The sequence below is a fragment of the Oncorhynchus keta genome, chromosome 35 (genome assembly GCF_023373465.1).
Source record: "Oncorhynchus keta strain PuntledgeMale-10-30-2019 chromosome 35, Oket_V2, whole genome shotgun sequence".
Lineage (NCBI taxonomy): Eukaryota > Metazoa > Chordata > Actinopteri > Salmoniformes > Salmonidae > Oncorhynchus > Oncorhynchus keta.
Window position 1 is genome coordinate 57,485,532 of NC_068455.1, and position 17,727 is coordinate 57,503,258.

A 17,727-nucleotide genomic window follows, 5' to 3' on the forward strand; every position below is an offset into this window, starting at 1 on the left:
AGCCCCTCCTCTGCTCTGATCTGACCAATGGTGAACATGTCAGCCAATTTAGTGCCCGCCTTATGTTTCAATTGGTTAATGAAGAAAACGTAAGCTGCCATTGGTCATGCGTCTTATGAAATGCATTATTCATGTTGTGATCCTGTGTAGCCAATTAACGTTTTACTACACAGATCCATAACCCGCCTCCTGACTGTTCAGCCCCTGCTTCGTTGAGTGTGTCAACCTGTACCAAAGTCTCCTGTCTATATAAACACGCGTTGGCCGTTTTCAAGCTCAGATGCGCTTAGAGCGCGCTGGAGTGTAGATCAGGAAAAGAAAGGGGGACAGCTGGTAGTCATAGCAGATAGGGGTAAAGTGTAAATAAATAGACTCCTAAGGCAGTAAACAACGTGGGTTCTCAGGATATCGCTTTCGGAGACATTCCGGTCACCTTTGGCGGTCTGGCCAGAGTCCTGGTGACAATTTAAAGCTATTCCTTCTTACAAAAGCGGCGTGCCGAGGGAGGACGCGTCTCTTTGAATAGACAGGATGCACGGACCGCCCTCCGGCGACAGCGCATGCCCATTGCGCCTCATCAAGAGAGTGCAATTCGGCATCATCAGCCCAGATGAGCTTGTAGGTTTTGCTTTGGGGTGGGGGGATTCGTTTACTTTCTGAACGTTCTCACATTGATCTTACTTTTACATGACTATACATAGAATGTATCATTGATGACAATGGATGTGCTACAAAGGAAGTAGCTTACAGCTAGCCTAGCTAACGTTAGCTAGCTAAGCCATGTTGGAGCTTGAGCTAGCTAGCTAGCTAGCAACAGCATGTTGTAGGAAGTTCGACAAACTTTCAGCACACACAGTATTTTCCATCTGAGCTAAACCATATATGTCATGAATCAAACTCCCTTTTTATTTTGAAAATACATGTAAACAAATACATTTAGCTACTTTACTGAACTTGGATATTTTGTTATGTTCCCAGAAAGTTACATTCACAAACATGTTCCCTCTTGTTGTAATCTATATGTGGTATATCACAATAAAAGGTAACGTCATTAAAGTCAAAACTATGCATGTTATGTTTTATTAGTTCTTGAATAATGGTGTCTTGGCAATAGAATACATTGTTTACATAATCTTCTAGTCAATTTGCTCACCTCAATTGATTTTATCCAATTAGTTGGACCTCAATTGATTTGTCCGAGTATCAATGCTGGTTTAGAAATCCAACTTTGATCAAAGTGTACCAATGTTCTTATAGAGGAGTAGGTACGGCTGTCATATCTTGCTTCAATCACTGATTTCGCAGGGGTTATTTGTTTTGAAGGAGTTTCACCTGACCTTGAGAAATATGTAAGCCATTTTCCAATGTCTGTAAACTTGTGACTGCTTAACTGTTCTATGTGTATTTACTTAGGCTATTTATTTTTTGGTACCGGATTTGATGTTGACCATGGTTCTCCCTCTAGAAACGGATGTCTGTCACAGAAGGGGGAATCAAGTACCCCGAGACCACAGAAGGAGGGCGTCCCAAACTCGGTGGGTTGATGGACCCCAGACAAGGGGTCATCGAACGATCCGGAAGGTGTCAAACATGTGCAGGTACAGGAAGTTACCAGGATGTTGTAATTTTGTGGTTAAGGCCACCGCTACTGTGCTGGAATGTTTTTTTTTTTTTTATATATATATATAAACATAGTTGTTTTCGCTGTTCAGGTAACATGACAGAATGCCCGGGCCACTTCGGCCACATAGAGCTGGCAAAGCCGGTGTTCCACGTGGGCTTCGTCAACAAGATCATGAAGGTCCTCCGGTGTGTCTGCTACTCCTGTTCCAAGCTGCTGGTCGACACGGTCCGTAACCCTCCATTCCTTCCTCACACTACCGCTACACAATCTATATGTAACATGTACCAATCTGCTCCCGTATTCAGTACTTGGGATGCTCACAACAACAAAAAACAATACGCCTACTTCTACACCGCACAGCATACACAGAATATTTAACACGGCATAAACTCCTGATATATCTAATAGATTTTTTTTGATGGGTATACGAATTATGGATCACGGCATACTAATGATTACATGTTAGTCCTTACATGGAATTATATTACACATATTCCATTGACTTGTTGATGAGATGGGGCGTGTTCAGCAGGATGTACCACTTTGAAACGTTCAGATATAAATATGCTATGTTGAACGAACATGCATTTCTGACATGTAGAATGGGGAATCGCCTCGGCTCTATTTGTTGTATTTCTATCTGCAACGTTAAAGAAAGGCCCTGGTGTCTCCTTCCTTCTAGAATAATCCAAAGATCAAAGACATCCTACAGAAGTCCAAGGGGCAGCCCAGGAAGCGTCTGACGCACGTGTATGACTTGTGTAAAGGCAAGAACATCTGCGAGGGCGGAGAGGAGATGGATAACAAGTTTGGAGTGGAGCACGACAGTGAGGACATCACTAAGGAAAAGGTACTGTCAGCGGGCACGCTTGTCATTTGTGGGCCATCAATACTTAAACGCATATTTTTTATTTTTGTGCTCATCTCACGTAAGAATTTTATTTCCTCGTGGTCCTCTTGTAACACACACTCTCCTTCCCTCTCCCAGGGCCATGGTGGCTGCGGGCGCTACCAGCCACGTATCCGCCGGTCGGGCCTGGAGCTGTATGCCGAGTGGAAGCACGTGAACGAGGACTCGCAGGAGAAGAAGATCCTGCTGAGCCCCGAGCGTGTCTACGAGATCTTCAAACGCATCTCGGACGAGGAGGACGTCATCCTGGGCCTTGATCCCAAGTTCTCCCGGCCCGAGTGGATGATTGTCACTGTACTCCCTGTGCCGCCGCTAGCTGTCCGGCCCGCCGTCGTCATGCAGGGCTCTGCCCGTAACCAGGTGAGGAAGAATGACTAGCCGTTGAAGAGTTTTCAGCGAAATGTCAAGAATTGAAGGGGGTTTGGTGACTTCCGGGTAATTTTGCCTGCCGCTGTTGAGATTGTTCAACTCGTTTGTTTTACCATCGTCGTTTAACCGCGTCGTGTCCATTTCCCTGTCACCCAGGACGACTTGACGCACAAGCTGGCCGACATAGTCAAGATCAACAACCAGCTGCGGCGGAACGAGCAGAGCGGCGCGGCGGCCCACGTCATCGCCGAGGACGTGAAGCTGCTGCAGTTCCACGTGGCCACCATGGTGGACAACGAGCTGCCAGGCCTGCCCAGGGTACGCACAGTAGCAGTGACGCTTGATGGCACCAATTGGCACAACATTACTGTACTACTTACCCATGCCATTGTGGATTGTTACTATAGATATGTACTCTTACTGTCTTTGTTTGAATTGAACACTGTCAACATACATTAGAAGTAAGACTAAAGAATACGATTAAAAGTCCCCTTTTGTTAGACACATAAGACCACCTATTCAACCCATAATAACTGGGTTTATTTCATTTTCAGTGATTGCTGATAGTTGTGAAGGATCGCCAGCTCTGTTCTGAATCTGCTTGTGCTGATATTGAACTTTCTCTAAACGCCCAGGCAATGCAAAAATCGGGCCGCCCGCTCAAATCCTTAAAACAGCGTCTGAAGGGGAAGGAGGGGCGAGTCCGAGGTAACCTGATGGGGAAACGTGTGGACTTCTCCGCCCGAACAGTCATCACCCCCGACCCCAACCTGCAGATCGACCAAGTGGGCGTCCCGCGCTCCATCGCCGCCAACATGACTTTCCCAGAAATCGTCACACCCTTTAACATCGACAGGTACGGCAGAGAGACTAAACCAATTGTTTAGTGTTTAAACTGACCGTGTGTTGGTTCTAATGTTCACAGTCCTATATGTCACCAGGTTACAGGAGTTGGTGCGCAGAGGCAACAGCCAGTATCCTGGAGCCAAATATATCATCCGAGACAACGGGGACAGAATCGACTTGCGGTTCCACCCCAAACCAAGTGACCTTCACCTCCAGATCGGCTACAAGGTGACCCTCAAAAGACGAGATGGTCGTCATTTGTGGAATGTTTACCGAGTGACTTGATGTAATGCAATGTCACTTTTATGAACTCCTTTTTGTTCCCATCAGGTGGAAAGACATATGTGCGACGGTGACATCATCATCTTCAACAGACAGCCCACTTTACATAAAATGTCTATGATGGGGCACAGAGTCCGAATCCTTCCCTGGTCCACCTTCCGAATGAACCTCAGGTACATCTATCAAGTCTAGAATTATCCCTGTTTCAGACTACACCCAGATACCCGAGTGGGTGTTTGTTGGCGTAAACACTGACAAGAATGTTGGGTAGAGAGTTGATACAAACGCGAACACATTGACCATATGACATAAAACGGATCCTGGACGGTGACATTAACTACTCTGCTCCACAGTGTAACCACTCCGTACAATGCTGACTTTGACGGGGATGAGATGAACCTGCATCTCCCTCAGTCCCTGGAAACGAGAGCTGAGATCCAGGAGCTTGCCATGGTGCCTCGTATGATCGTCACTCCCCAGTCCAACAGGCCCGTCATGGGCATCGTGCAGGACACCCTCACCGCTGTGCGCAAGTTCACCAAAAGGGACGTCTTCCTAGAGAGGGTAAGAAGGGCAATGTTTTTAAAGGGATAGATCGGCCCCAAACACATAAGCCTTTCCTCCACTTATTCGCTAATATGATCTGTCCCTCAGGGCGATGTGATGAACCTCCTGATGTTCCTGTCCACGTGGGACGGCAAGGTGCCCCAGCCAGCCATCCTGAAACCCAGGCCGCTCTGGACGGGCAAGCAGATCTTCAGCCTTATCATCCCGGGCCACATCAACGCCATCCGAACACACAGCACCCACCCAGACGAGGAGGACAGTGGGCCCTACAAGCACATCTCTCCCGGGGACACCAAGGTAGGAACACTAAACTGGCAACACCCTGAGATTCTCGTGACAATGAGGATTTGTAGAACAAATGTTGTAGTGATGGGACCACCCATACGTAGAATGTATGCACACATGACTGTAAGTCGCTTTGGATAAAAGCGTCAGCTAAATGGCATATATTATTATATATTATGGTGTGTGCGGAATACAGGCTTTTATTGTGTACTTTCTTTTTAGTTCCATCGCGCTTTATAAGTTCCCATCTTGTAATGTTAGCACTTTACCACAAATGTGTAAAAAGGCAGCCATTTTGTGCCAGAACGCTAGCCACACCTAACACAGAACCATGAATGGATCCTAACCCAATGTGTGTAAAATACTATGATCTAATGTCATGTCTGTTTCCCCAGGTGATAGTGGAGAACGGAGAGCTGATCATGGGCATCCTGTGTAAGAAGTCACTGGGTACCTCTGCTGGCTCCCTGGTCCACATCTGTTTCCTGGAGATGGGCCACGACGTCACCCGCCTCTTCTACTCCAACATCCAGACGGTGGTCAACAACTGGCTGCTCATTGAGGGTAAGGACCTGGGCTGAGTGGGCACTGGGAAGAGGGCATCAGTGGGTAGAAAGGTAACTCCTTTGAAATCCACTTGAAGTCATAAATGAATCTGTTCTATTTTTGGGGTTAGGTGTTAAATTCCTCTAATTGCAGATATTTTAGTCACTGTTACCCTGTTTTTCTTAATATTCATATTTTCTCTCTGTAGGTGCCTCTATCGGTATTGGTGACTCCATTGCTGATGCGAAGACGTACCTGGACATCCAGAACACCATCAAGAAGGCCAAACAGGATGTAATAGAGGTAGGTCCCTTCTCTCACGGTGACTCTGAAATATGCCTTCAACCTTCCAGAATATTCCTTCAAAAATAAATCCTCTTGTATTCACGGTGGGGACATCCTCTGGAAATTCCTTTTGAGATAATATAGAATGGAATAAAAGATGTGAGCCCCTCTGTCTCCAACTCCCTTCATTTTCTTCCTGTATTCCTCTCCAGGTCATTGAGAAGGCCCACAACAACGAGTTGGAGCCCACCCCTGGCAACACGCTGAGGCAGACATTTGAGAACCAGGTGAATCGCATCCTAAACGACGCCCGTGACAAAACGGGTTCCTCCGCCCAGAAGTCCCTGTCTGAGTACAACAACTTCAAGTCTATGGTGGTGGCCGGCTCCAAAGGCTCCAAGATTAACATCTCTCAGGTACGTCCAGGGATCAAACTTTTTTTTTTTTTTCAAATGGCATGCGGTGTTCCTCTAGGGATGACAACGGGCTTCGATAACCTCGCACACTTTTTCTTTCTCTACCGTCTGTCCCTCATCTCCATCTCTCTGGCCCTCAGGTTATTGCGGTGGTGGGGCAGCAGAACGTGGAGGGTAAGCGTATCCCCTTCGGCTTCAAGCACCGAACTCTCCCCCACTTCATCAAGGATGATTACGGCCCCGAGAGCAGAGGCTTCGTGGAGAACTCATACCTAGCCGGCCTCACGCCCACAGAGTTCTTCTTCCACGCCATGGGTGGCAGGGAGGGGCTTATCGACACGGCTGTGAAGACCGCCGAGACTGGTGAGTGAAGGGGGGAAAGCAAGAGTTTATTTTTTATTAAGCGTCCCCATTAGCTGTTGCGAAAGCAGCAGCTACTCTTCCTGGGCTCCACATGAAACATGTCTATTAATGTTCTGTATTATGTCAAGAACAGCTCAAGGACTACATACATTTTAAAATAAGATCCTGTACTGACAAAACATACTGAGGGTATGCAGGGGAAGATGTTGGTGACAGCGACTGGTGATTTGAAGGGGGAGAGGCAAGGGGTAGAGGTTAGGGTCGGGCTATAAGCTGATTAGAATCGCTTGTTAATGAAGGGGTGACTGTTACGATCCCTGCACGATTAGGGAGAGGAGATGCATGACCGCAATGACAGTTCAGTAGGTAGGTGGATTTTCCCCTCAGGTTTAAATGACTCTTCTAACCTCGGTCCTCATCTGATGTCCTTCAGGTTACATCCAGCGTCGTCTGATCAAGTCCATGGAGTCTGTGATGGTGAAGTACGACGCCACGGTGAGGAACTCTATCAACCAGGTGGTGCAGCTGCGCTACGGAGAGGACGGCCTGGCCGGGGAGGCTGTGGAGTTCCAGAACATGGCCACGCTCAAACCCTCCAACAAGGCCTTCGAGAAGAAGTGAGTGGCGAGAGAGAGGGACGGGGAAGTTACAATGGTGGATAAGGGTACTAGATTTGTTGGAGCTGTCAGGCCAATGTCACTGTCGTGCCAACGACCATATGAGTTGGCTATACAGGGAAAACTGATCTGACACCAGGCTTGTGCACTCATTGAGGTCTATGAATGTGTTTAATGCTGTATTCCATCTTAGTCATTCGATGATTGATTGTACTCGTTTAAAAAAAAAAAAATAGTATAAGCTTTCCTCTCCTATTGGTTGACCGTGTGACATTGGATATCATAGACTTCACCTCTCCACGACCTTAATCACCCATGCCCTAATGCTAAACCCTCTGTCTAATCACTACTATAGGACGGTCTTAAAAACAGCAGCTCACTGTCCACAGTCAACTGCCTGAACTCTCTACTGTCTGTCTTATCTCATCCTTCCCTAATCCACCCTCGGGGCCACTAGGTTCAGATTTGACTGCACCAACGAGCGGGCTCTGAGGCGCACCCTGCAGGAGGACGTGGTGAAGGACGTGATGACCAACGCCCAGGTGCAAAGTGCCCTGGAGAGGGAGTATGAGAAGATGAAGGAGGACAGAGAGATTCTGAGGGCCATCTTCCCCACTGGGGACAGCAAGGTGAGGGAGAGAGGCACACTAGCACAGGGGTCTCCAACAGGCAAATCGCAAGCCTTAAAGGCACAGTTCAGCCGTTATTCTTCTCATCAAATAACTATGGTTGATTTCAATCAACAGACACATTTTTGACTACACTGGGCCTTTAAGCATTGACATGGACAGACAATTCATTGTAATATTGAGACGTGGGGGGGGATAAAACAGGAAAAATGAATTGACACCGTTCAGGACACGTTACAGTAGCGTATGTGTTCACATCCTGGCTCATTCACACACAGGCACATCTGTGCATACACCTGGCGTACATCTCCAGGTTCTCCACACGCACACCTGCATAACTCATTCACTTCCATGTAGTCTCACACATGTCACCACTGCTAGCATATCCCACTGATTCAGACCAACGCAACAGGGCTGTCCAACACTAAAGGCGACATGTCCCTGCTCCCCACTAGGTGGTGCTGCCCTGCAACCTGGCCAGGATGATCTGGAACGCCCAGAAGATCTTCAGGATCAACCCCCGCACCCCCACAGACCTCAATCCCCTACGAGTCGTGCAGGGTAGGTATCTACCACACTCGTACACTTTGCAGCCACCATCATATTTGAAGAAACCCCCTAAAGATGTGCCATATCGTCTTGAGTTTTAAAAGGTTGATTACACTTTTTGGTTTAAACTGTAGCTCTAGCTACGAAAGACCAGAATTTGCAACACTTTTTGTTCAGTAACCAAGTAAATCGCGTTGACATTTCTGCAGTCTTGGTACCAAATCAAAATCTCTCGAAGCAATTTTCTCTGGACCACTAGCTAGGATAAATAAGCTCTTGAATGATCCGTATGACCTTCTTAAACTTCTCCCTGCTCTTGTCTGCATGACTCAGGTGTCCAGGAGCTGAGTAAGAAGTTGGTGATTGTGAACGGCGAGGACCACCTGAGTAGACAGGCCCAGCAGAACGCCACGCTGCTCTTCAACATCCACCTGCGCTCCACGTTGAGCTCCCGACGCATGACAGACGAGTTCAGACTGAGCACCGAGGCCTACGACTGGCTGCTGGGGGAAATTGAGTCCAAGTTCAACCAATCCATTGTGAGTCTAATCTCTTTTTTTCTCTCTCTCACACACACACACACACACACACACACACACAGAGTGTGCTGGGAGAGGTTGAAGGGGGGAGATCGAGGGTCAACACCTAAACTGATTGCTATGAACTAAAGAGATGGGATTAGATGTATATGGACAGTGTAGAAAACCAAGCCTAGAGCGTCATCTAGGATATTTTTTTTACAGCATAATTTAGGAATTAATCCATGCTTGGCTTTTCTGTCATTTCACTAATCTAATTCCAGCATTTTATTCTGAACAATTCTTCTCCCTCCTCTAGGCCCATCCGGGTGAGATGGTGGGGGCGTTAGCTGCCCAGTCTTTGGGAGAGCCCGCCACCCAGATGACCCTGAACACCTTCCACTACGCCGGCGTGTCGGCCAAGAACGTCACCCTGGGCGTGCCGCGTCTCAAGGAGTTGATTAACATTTCCAAGCGGCCCAAGACCCCGTCCCTCACCGTGTTCCTGCTGGGCCAGGCGGCCCGCGATGCCGAGAGGGCCAAGGATATCCTCTGTCGCCTGGAACACACCACCCTCAGAAAGGTGATTTGTCAGACCGACATTTATTTCTCACGCCTTGTTTTACTTTAAGAGATTATTAAATGTTATTAATACATTTTAAGTTATTACAATATCTGCTTTTACAGGTTGCTTACTGATTTTTACGATAATTAACCAACCATCCTCCCTCCCTCCTGCCAGGTGACAGCCAACACGGCCATCTACTACGACCCTAACCCCCAGAGTACGGTGGTGACGGAGGACCAGGAGTGGGTCAACGTCTACTATGAGATGCCTGACTTCGACGTGACCCGCATCTCCCCCTGGCTGCTCCGCATTGAGCTCGACCGCAAACACATGACTGACCGCAAGCTGACCATGGAGCAGATCGCTGAGAAGATCAATGCAGGTGGGGACACACACACACACACACACACTTCCAATACTTTATTTGAGTATATAATGAAGCATTCCGGTTAAAAGGACCCCCACGCACCTTATTGCTATATGCGACCACTCTCCCCGAAGGTTTCGGCGACGACCTGAACTGTATCTTCAATGACGACAACGCCGAGAAGCTGGTTCTGCGAATCCGCATCATGAACAGCGACGAGAACAAATTCCACGAGGACGAGGAGGTGGTGGACAAGATGGACGACGACGTGTTCCTGAGGTGCATCGAATCCAACATGCTGACGGACATGACGCTGCAGGGCATCGAGCAGATCAGCAAGGTAACGGAGGGGGTCACACAAACACGTACTTTGTTCCTTTTTTTTTTTTTTTTACTGCGCCGCGGCAGCGTTTTAACATCTTCGCCCAATAGTCTTCGATATCTCATACGAACTGATTGACCTAAACAACATGGCAGTAACCTACCCAGATCATTAATATTACTATAATTCTATTGATCTATTCCCCTGTCTCCTCTCCCCTAGGTGTACATGCACTTGCCCCAGACGGACAACAAGAAGAAGATCATCATTACGGAGGAGGGAGAGTTCAAGGCCCTGCAGGAGTGGATCTTGGAGACAGATGGCGTGGGACTGATGAGGGTCCTCAGCGAGAAGGATGTGGACCCCGTCAGAACCACTTCCAACGACATCGTAGAGATCTTCACGGTACGGTTAGGTACCACAGTTGGATAGCCACGCAAGTTATGATAGTAACCGACTATAATAGTACCGATTAGACTACGGTCACCGACGATAACAGATAGATACCATCGTTACAAATGGCTGTGATAGTTTCAATAGCTAGCTACAGTAGTTTAGGTAACTATTGTAGTTACCAACGGTTACGACAGACTTTTTAAAAAATATGATTTCTCATTTGTATTGTCTGTCGTAAGGGACCAGTTTAAATGTCCGTTACAATTTTGGCTATACTTTCAAGTTTAAATTCACCAAAGCACTCTTGGAGTTAAACACAAAATTCCAATTTACTGCTAAACCTGAGAAGTACATGAATAACAGCATAGTCCACAAAAAGAAATGGGATATCATTACTCACCCCCCCCCCTCCTTTCTAGGTACTGGGTATCGAGGCTGTGCGCAAGGCTCTGGAGAGGGAGTTGAACCACGTCATCTCCTTTGACGGTTCCTACGTCAACTACCGCCACTTGTCGTTGCTTTGCGACACCATGACCTGCCGCGGTCACCTGATGGCCATCACGCGTCACGGCATCAACAGACAGGACACGGGACCCCTCATGAAGTGCTCCTTTGAGGAGACTGTGAGTGTTTCGGACGGGGGAAAGTGGAGGGAGGGAAGGGGTGGCGATGGGACTTGGTTGTTTTGTGGTCCAGTATTGTGTTAGTAGGCCGTACTTACCATTTTACGACAGTCGTCAGTTGGCTCTTCCACTAGCTACATTATCCATAAAGCTACTTAATTTGAGAACTTCATAGGAGCGTTCTAGTTACCAACCTCGACTAGACCAACACGTCTCTGATGACAGAGACTTGTAAAAAAAAATCTCTCAATGAAAGGAATCGCTATAAACAAAAGGTTAAACGATGAAATTCAAATGATTGTGTCAGCACCCTGTGTACTCCACCACTCACCGTCAACATCCTCCCTGTCCCAGGTGGATGTGCTGATGGAGGCGTCGTCCCACGGGGAGAGTGACCCCATGAAGGGTGTGTCTGAGAACATCATGCTGGGCCAGCTGGCCCCCTGCGGGACGGGCTGCTTCGACCTGCTGCTGGACGCTGAGAAGTGCAAATATGGCATGGAGATCCCCACCAACATCCCCGGGATCAGCGTGGCTGGACGTGAGTGGCCGAGAGTATAATGGAGTTGTTTTCCGCGCAGTGTGACTTTAAACGTAATTGTTCACGCGATGTGGCTGTTCCCATCACCAGATCAACTTCCAAGGTTTGAATTTAGACAGATGTGAGGTCAGAAATGGACTGGTGCAGACCAATTTGTCTAAGATTTGATTAAGTTCTGAGTGTAACTATGTTGTTAAAAGCCAACATTCTAAGCAAAATGGATACACAAAGTATCCAGACTTTTAGATAATGAAATGTCGGTACGTCTCTCCTTCTCTATTTCCTCTTGTTAGCCACCGGAATGTTCTTTGGCTCTGCGCCCAGCCCCATGAGTGGCATGTCTCCAGCCATGACCCCCTGGAACACTGGAGCCACCCCCGCCTACGGTGCCTGGTCCCCCAGCATCGGTAAGCCCCAAACTGGGTAGACTTTGACGATATCCTGGTAGTACAGCGTATTCCATACCACCTACTGTACTGTTCCATTAACTCATACTCTGACTCTTTGACCTCCAGGCAGCGGGATGACCCCTGGAGCTGCAGGCTTTTCTCCCAGTGCAGCGTCCGACGCCAGTGGCTTCTCTCCGGGCTACTCCCCGGCCTGGTCCCCTACCCCTGGATCTCCTGGTTCCCCGGGGCCGGCCAGCCCCTATATCCCCTCTCCAGGTTAGTCACCATACAAAACACCCAGTTTGGTTTGAAATATCAACTGACACAGGACCTTTTTAGAATTAATTCCTTGTTTACTTTTCCAGGAGGTGCCATGTCTCCCAACTACTCCCCCACGTCCCCGGCCTACGAGCCCCGCTCTCCTGGGGGATACACCCCGCAAAGCCCGGGCTACTCCCCAACCTCCCCCTCGTACTCCCCAACCTCCCCTTCTTACTCTCCCACCAGCCCCAACTACAGCCCCACCTCACCCTCCTATTCACCCACCTCCCCCAGCTACTCCCCGACCTCACCCTCATACTCCCCTACATCCCCCAGTTACTCCCCCACCTCCCCCTCTTACTCCCCCACCTCCCCCTCTTACTCCCCCACATCTCCCTCCTACTCCCCTACCTCCCCCAGCTACAGCCCCACGTCTCCAAGCTACAGCCCCACATCGCCTAGCTACTCCCCTACCTCACCCTCTTACTCACCTACCTCCCCCTCCTATTCACCCACTTCACCCTCCTACTCACCTACCTCCCCCTCCTATTCCCCTACCTCCCCCTCTTACTCCCCCACCTCTCCAAGCTACAGCCCCTCTTCACCCAACTACACCCCCACCTCGCCCAGTTACTCCCCCACCTCCCCTCTTACTCCCCCACCTCTCCCTCCTACTCCCCCACCTCCCCCAATTACACCCCCACCAGCCCCAACTACTCCCCTACCTCCCCCTCTTATTCTCCCACCTCTCCGTCCTACTCTCCCTCTAGTCCGCGCTTCACCCCCCAGTCGCCCACCTACACCCCCAGCTCTCCCTCCTACAGCCCCAGCTCTCCTTCCTACTCACCCACCTCCCCCAAATACACACCTACGTCCCCTTCTTACTCCCCCAGCTCTCCAGAGTACACGCCCACCTCCCCCAAATACTCCCCCACCTCGCCCAAGTACTCCCCGACCTCTCCCAAATACTCACCCACCTCCCCGACTTACTCCCCGACGACCCCCAAGTACAGCCCCACGTCGCCCACCTACTCCCCCACCTCGCCCACCTACACCCCCACCAGCCCCAAGTACTCCCCCACCTCCCCAACCTATTCCCCAACCTCACCCAAATACTCTCCCACCTCCCCCACCTACTCGCCCACTAGCCCCAAAGGGTCCACCTACAGCCCCCTGTCCCCGGGCTACAGCAACCCCTCGCCCAGCTTCACCCTCACCAGCCCGGCCATCAGCCCAGATGACAGTGACGAGGAGAACAACTGAGGGAGCCAGGAGGAAGAGAGGGGGCTGAGGAGCCTCTCACTGCCCTACTCAAAGCCCCTGGACTGGGGCTGTAATACTGAAGGATAGCCCCTCTGCTGGTAGTGCTGGTGGTTTGGCCTTGGAGAGTCATGACAAAAAAAAACCCTGGGGGTCCCACTTGTGAATTTATTTTATTTTATTTTGGGGACCCTCCCTCGGACCACTGTACCCCAGCCTCTTCCATCTCGGGGGAGGGCCCCCTAAAATATTTACTACTATGTATTTGATAGACTTGAACTGTTTAGCAAGGGGAATAAGGCTGCCTTTTGAACTACACATTTTGTTTTGCTTTTTAATGTTCACGCGGGTGTTGAAGCAAAGTTAAGAACCCAGGAGAAAGCAGAGGGAGAGCGATGTGGTTACCACATTGACAAAAACGTCCCTCTTTTCAACCCCCCCTGTTTACCTGTACCCAGTCTTTCTCTGAACTCTTCAGTGTTGATGTGTAGTTGTACGGGGGAGCTCGAGTATTGCCAAAAGCCTTTGAAAAGCTACCAGTGGATTGTATTTTGCTCCTTAAAAAGCTTTTAAGCTTCCCCCCAAAAAAGAGAAACTTGAGGTGATTCTTTATTGCATATTTTACTAAAACGTACATAATCTTTAGTTTTTTTTTTTTTAAATGTAAAGTAGTTGCTGCCAGTTTTGGTTGGAAGAAAAAAGTTGAGCGGATTTTTTTTTTCTTCATTTTTATGTCAGAAGACAGGCCAGAGTTGAAGGAGATGAGTTGACCGGAATTGGACTGAACAGAATTGAAACACTATTACTAATCTGCAGTTAAGAACAGTGGAGTTCAAGTAGTACTGGAACTGGGTTGCTTGAATACTGCAGGTGAAAAGAGTAGTTGTATTCCTTGCAGCACTAAGTACAGGGCTGCAGATGAAGATCGCCTAGGAAGGGGGGAGGGTCAGGCCACAGATGCTGAGAGAGAGACTGGTGTACTGGGCAAAATATGCTTTCCGTGGAGATGTTATTGCCATTTTTGTAACCTCTCCATGACGTTCCAAATAAACCCTTTCTCCCCTCAACCCTCCCCCACCTAAAGTCGAACCTGAAAGATGTCAAAACACCCACCAGCATCCCTGTACCCTTCACCGTTAGATGAGTTGTGTACAACAGCAAAAAGGTTTTTTTTTTTTTTTTTTTTTTTTTTTAGCAAACCACTTTTTTAAAACTGGTCAAATTTGGGTTTATGGAAGACTTAGTAATAATATCTGACAATTGTCAATTCTGTTTTTTAAGAGAATGGAGGGTTTATGGGTGGACGAGGGATACTAGTTGGTTGGCGTCGCTGCTTTTGTCATTGTTTCTGCATGAGTAGCAACCTGTTAATACATTTTAATCTTCCCGTTTTAAGTTGAAGATCTCTTATTTGAAATCCCTCCCACCTTGTTCCATAATTCTAATTAGGAAATGTAAATGAGTTCTCTACTTTACTTTGTTTGGACTCGCTCATAAAATGTATTTAAGAGGGAAAAGGACTATTATTCATCTGTGTGAACAAGAATGGAGAAATTCAAGATTCAATTGTTTTGTTTTTCTATTTCCTGTTTTTTTGTTGCTTCTGGTGACTTTGTAAGAGCTGTTTGCAAAGAGGGTCAGTGTTCAGGTACTTTGGATGAAGGGGCAGGGGACGGAGGGGAGTAAAGTTAGGTTTCCCCGGTCTCTCTTTTCCATTCTGTTTCCCAATGGCTTTGCTCAGTTTCTGCCACTCCGGCTCGAAGTTGGGCCAAGATGGCCACCGCATTCTCATTTAAAGGGGAAATCAGCAGTTGCTACCTCCATTTTTGGATACATAAATTGATATATATACCCATTGATTTTTGAAGTATATAACTAATAAATAAATGCTGCGTGAGCTAAGTTCAACTGTCGTACCCCGCCAGAACCCAAAATATGAAACTTAACATTGTAAACAAACACTCTATAGCCTTAACAGGATGCTTCATAGCCTACTGTAAATGTTACAGCTAAGTGGCTATACTATGGTTCAGGCAGAAAATGGAAAGTTCAGGTTGACAGACAGGTTCATGTTTAGTGTTTGTCAGTTACGCTCTTGGACACTGGGGGGTGACATAAGCCCTCGTTTGGGTTAACAAACCCCTCGAAGTTTCAGTTCAGTGATTTTTATGAGACCAGACATTTCAGAGCACTTTTGGCCTCTATAACCCTCTACCCACTACATTAGTGTGACAGTGAATCCTTGAAGATGATGGAAACCACCAAGCATAGACACACTTTGCATTTGCTTCCAGGTGCTCATACACTTTACTAGGCCTAGTTTGATAAAGGTGATGAGTGTTTGATTCTCGTGCCTATGGAACATGGATACTCCATCCAAGCAATACGACAAGTCCCCACCCCCTGACTTTTGATTGGACTAGCTGGGTCTCCTCCCTCCCCTTGTTCATCCACAAGTGATCCTGATTGTTTTTGAAATCGATGTTTGTCCTTTTTCTACTAATGTTCGTACCTGGGTTGGGGGGATTCTATGCCTGTAGAATTCCATGATGGGACTGGAACTTGGATGTGTTCTGAATTTGTCACGATTTTTATCCGGTTCGTGGTCGGGAACGTGTTTGCTACAACTTGTCCTGTCTACCAAATGTGTTTTCAACAGAAGTGATTTTGAATTGACTGTACAACCTGCAATGAATAGAAGTGTTGGCAATACACTGTTGAAATTCATGCAGTTGGTGTCTTCCATCATCGCCTCATGACATGGTGACTTTGTCCACTACCACCATATCCCATTGATTTACCTGTGTGGTCCAGTCAATTCAACATACCAGGACTCCCATGTGTGTGTGTGTCAAAAGAGAGGGTTTTCTTGAGTTGAAAGACTGGACAGGGTGTCTTGGGAGTAGGAATGTTTAAATTAAAAATAAATTGCCACTGTATAGATATCAATCCAATATCTCATTCTCTGTATCTTTTTTTTTTTTTGACTTGAGAAAAAATAAACGTTTTACTATAGGTTGTGTCTTATTTGTATGAGTTGCTGTCACCTACCAATAAACTGAAGGAATCCGTTCATAATTGGATATATGATGAGGTATTCCATTCTAATGGGTAAGACAAGGATACGGGTGAGGGTAAACAGATTCTAGATATGAGGCTTTACCTTGACGAACTGATCAATCATCCCCATATTACTACACAATAAAACATTTTCCATCCCTGTAAGGGATATCACTATACTGATTATCATGACTACTGTAATAATATGAATCACATTTGTTAGTAAACAAACTTGCATGACAGGAGACTAGGCTTCATTTCCTTACACAGTCCCACTGGTTTAGTTACATAGAGCAAGCTGTCAGCATAGCTGCAGATGTCGTTAGGGCCTTGTTCCATTTCAAACATTACCCGCTAACCCTAGCAACTAAAAGTTTGGTGTCCACAGATCTGAAAATAATGGATAAGTGAAAGCAACATGGTAGACACCCCATTAAGCCTATGAGAGGGCTTGGTGGGAAAGTTGCAATACTAAAAACGAAGGTTCAAATAACTATCAATTTATTTGAGATCTGTGAACACAAAGTGAAGGTGCTTAGGGAAGAGGTCAAAATGGAATTGGGCCCTAATACTGATTGAACAAAAAACATTGTTTTATTTGCTAGTCACTTGATCTTCTGAATTAGTCACAAAATAAGCCTATTTAGACATTTGACTTCTCTTTTTCCAATGTGGTTGGTGTATTTGTTAGGCCTGATCAAATACACTGCTTCCCTATAGAAACCAGAAGAGGATGTTCCAGTGATGTTTTGAGGATGTAGACAGGCCTCAAAATGTGCCAAGCAACGACTATCAATAGGCTACAACAGTCATCAAAATTGACCAAATGAGTGAAATTACCGATTTACAAGCTGGCCGCCTCCAAATAGCCATTCTAGAGTACTACAGTAGTGGCTCCTGATTGGCTGAGTAGGTTGGGCGGTTAATGCATCTCATTAACCAGCCCGATAATAGATGATTTCCAATTTGATTAATTCCTTTACTCTGAATAGAATAGGAATGGAGTTATAGGCCTGCTCAGGCTGGTTATAGACAGACGATCACAATCGACCTATACCGTAGTAGATGCTATTGCCTAGCCCATCAATCCTATTTTATAAGGACTTAAGACAGAAACAGATCATTTGGTTCCAT

General features: G+C 47.2%; 1 protein-coding gene across 1 annotated transcript; it reads left to right on the top strand.

Moving 5' to 3' along the window:
* Nucleotides 1–290: 290 nt before the first annotated feature.
* Nucleotides 291–16,548, top strand: LOC118368684 (DNA-directed RNA polymerase II subunit RPB1-like). The gene is given in 29 exon segments (XM_035752985.2): nucleotides 291–618; nucleotides 1,466–1,598; nucleotides 1,713–1,849; nucleotides 2,307–2,474; nucleotides 2,613–2,894; nucleotides 3,060–3,221; nucleotides 3,539–3,759; nucleotides 3,845–3,977; nucleotides 4,080–4,204; nucleotides 4,385–4,595; nucleotides 4,686–4,895; nucleotides 5,279–5,447; nucleotides 5,638–5,732; nucleotides 5,927–6,130; nucleotides 6,271–6,493; nucleotides 6,927–7,110; nucleotides 7,568–7,739; nucleotides 8,195–8,300; nucleotides 8,622–8,827; nucleotides 9,126–9,389; nucleotides 9,549–9,756; nucleotides 9,876–10,081; nucleotides 10,286–10,468; nucleotides 10,879–11,082; nucleotides 11,437–11,623; nucleotides 11,917–12,030; nucleotides 12,139–12,288; nucleotides 12,378–12,914; nucleotides 12,917–16,548. Coding segments are annotated over 29 exon segments (5,901 nt in total). The 5' UTR covers nucleotides 291–531; the 3' UTR covers nucleotides 13,537–16,548.
* Nucleotides 16,549–17,727: the final 1,179 nt, after the last annotated feature.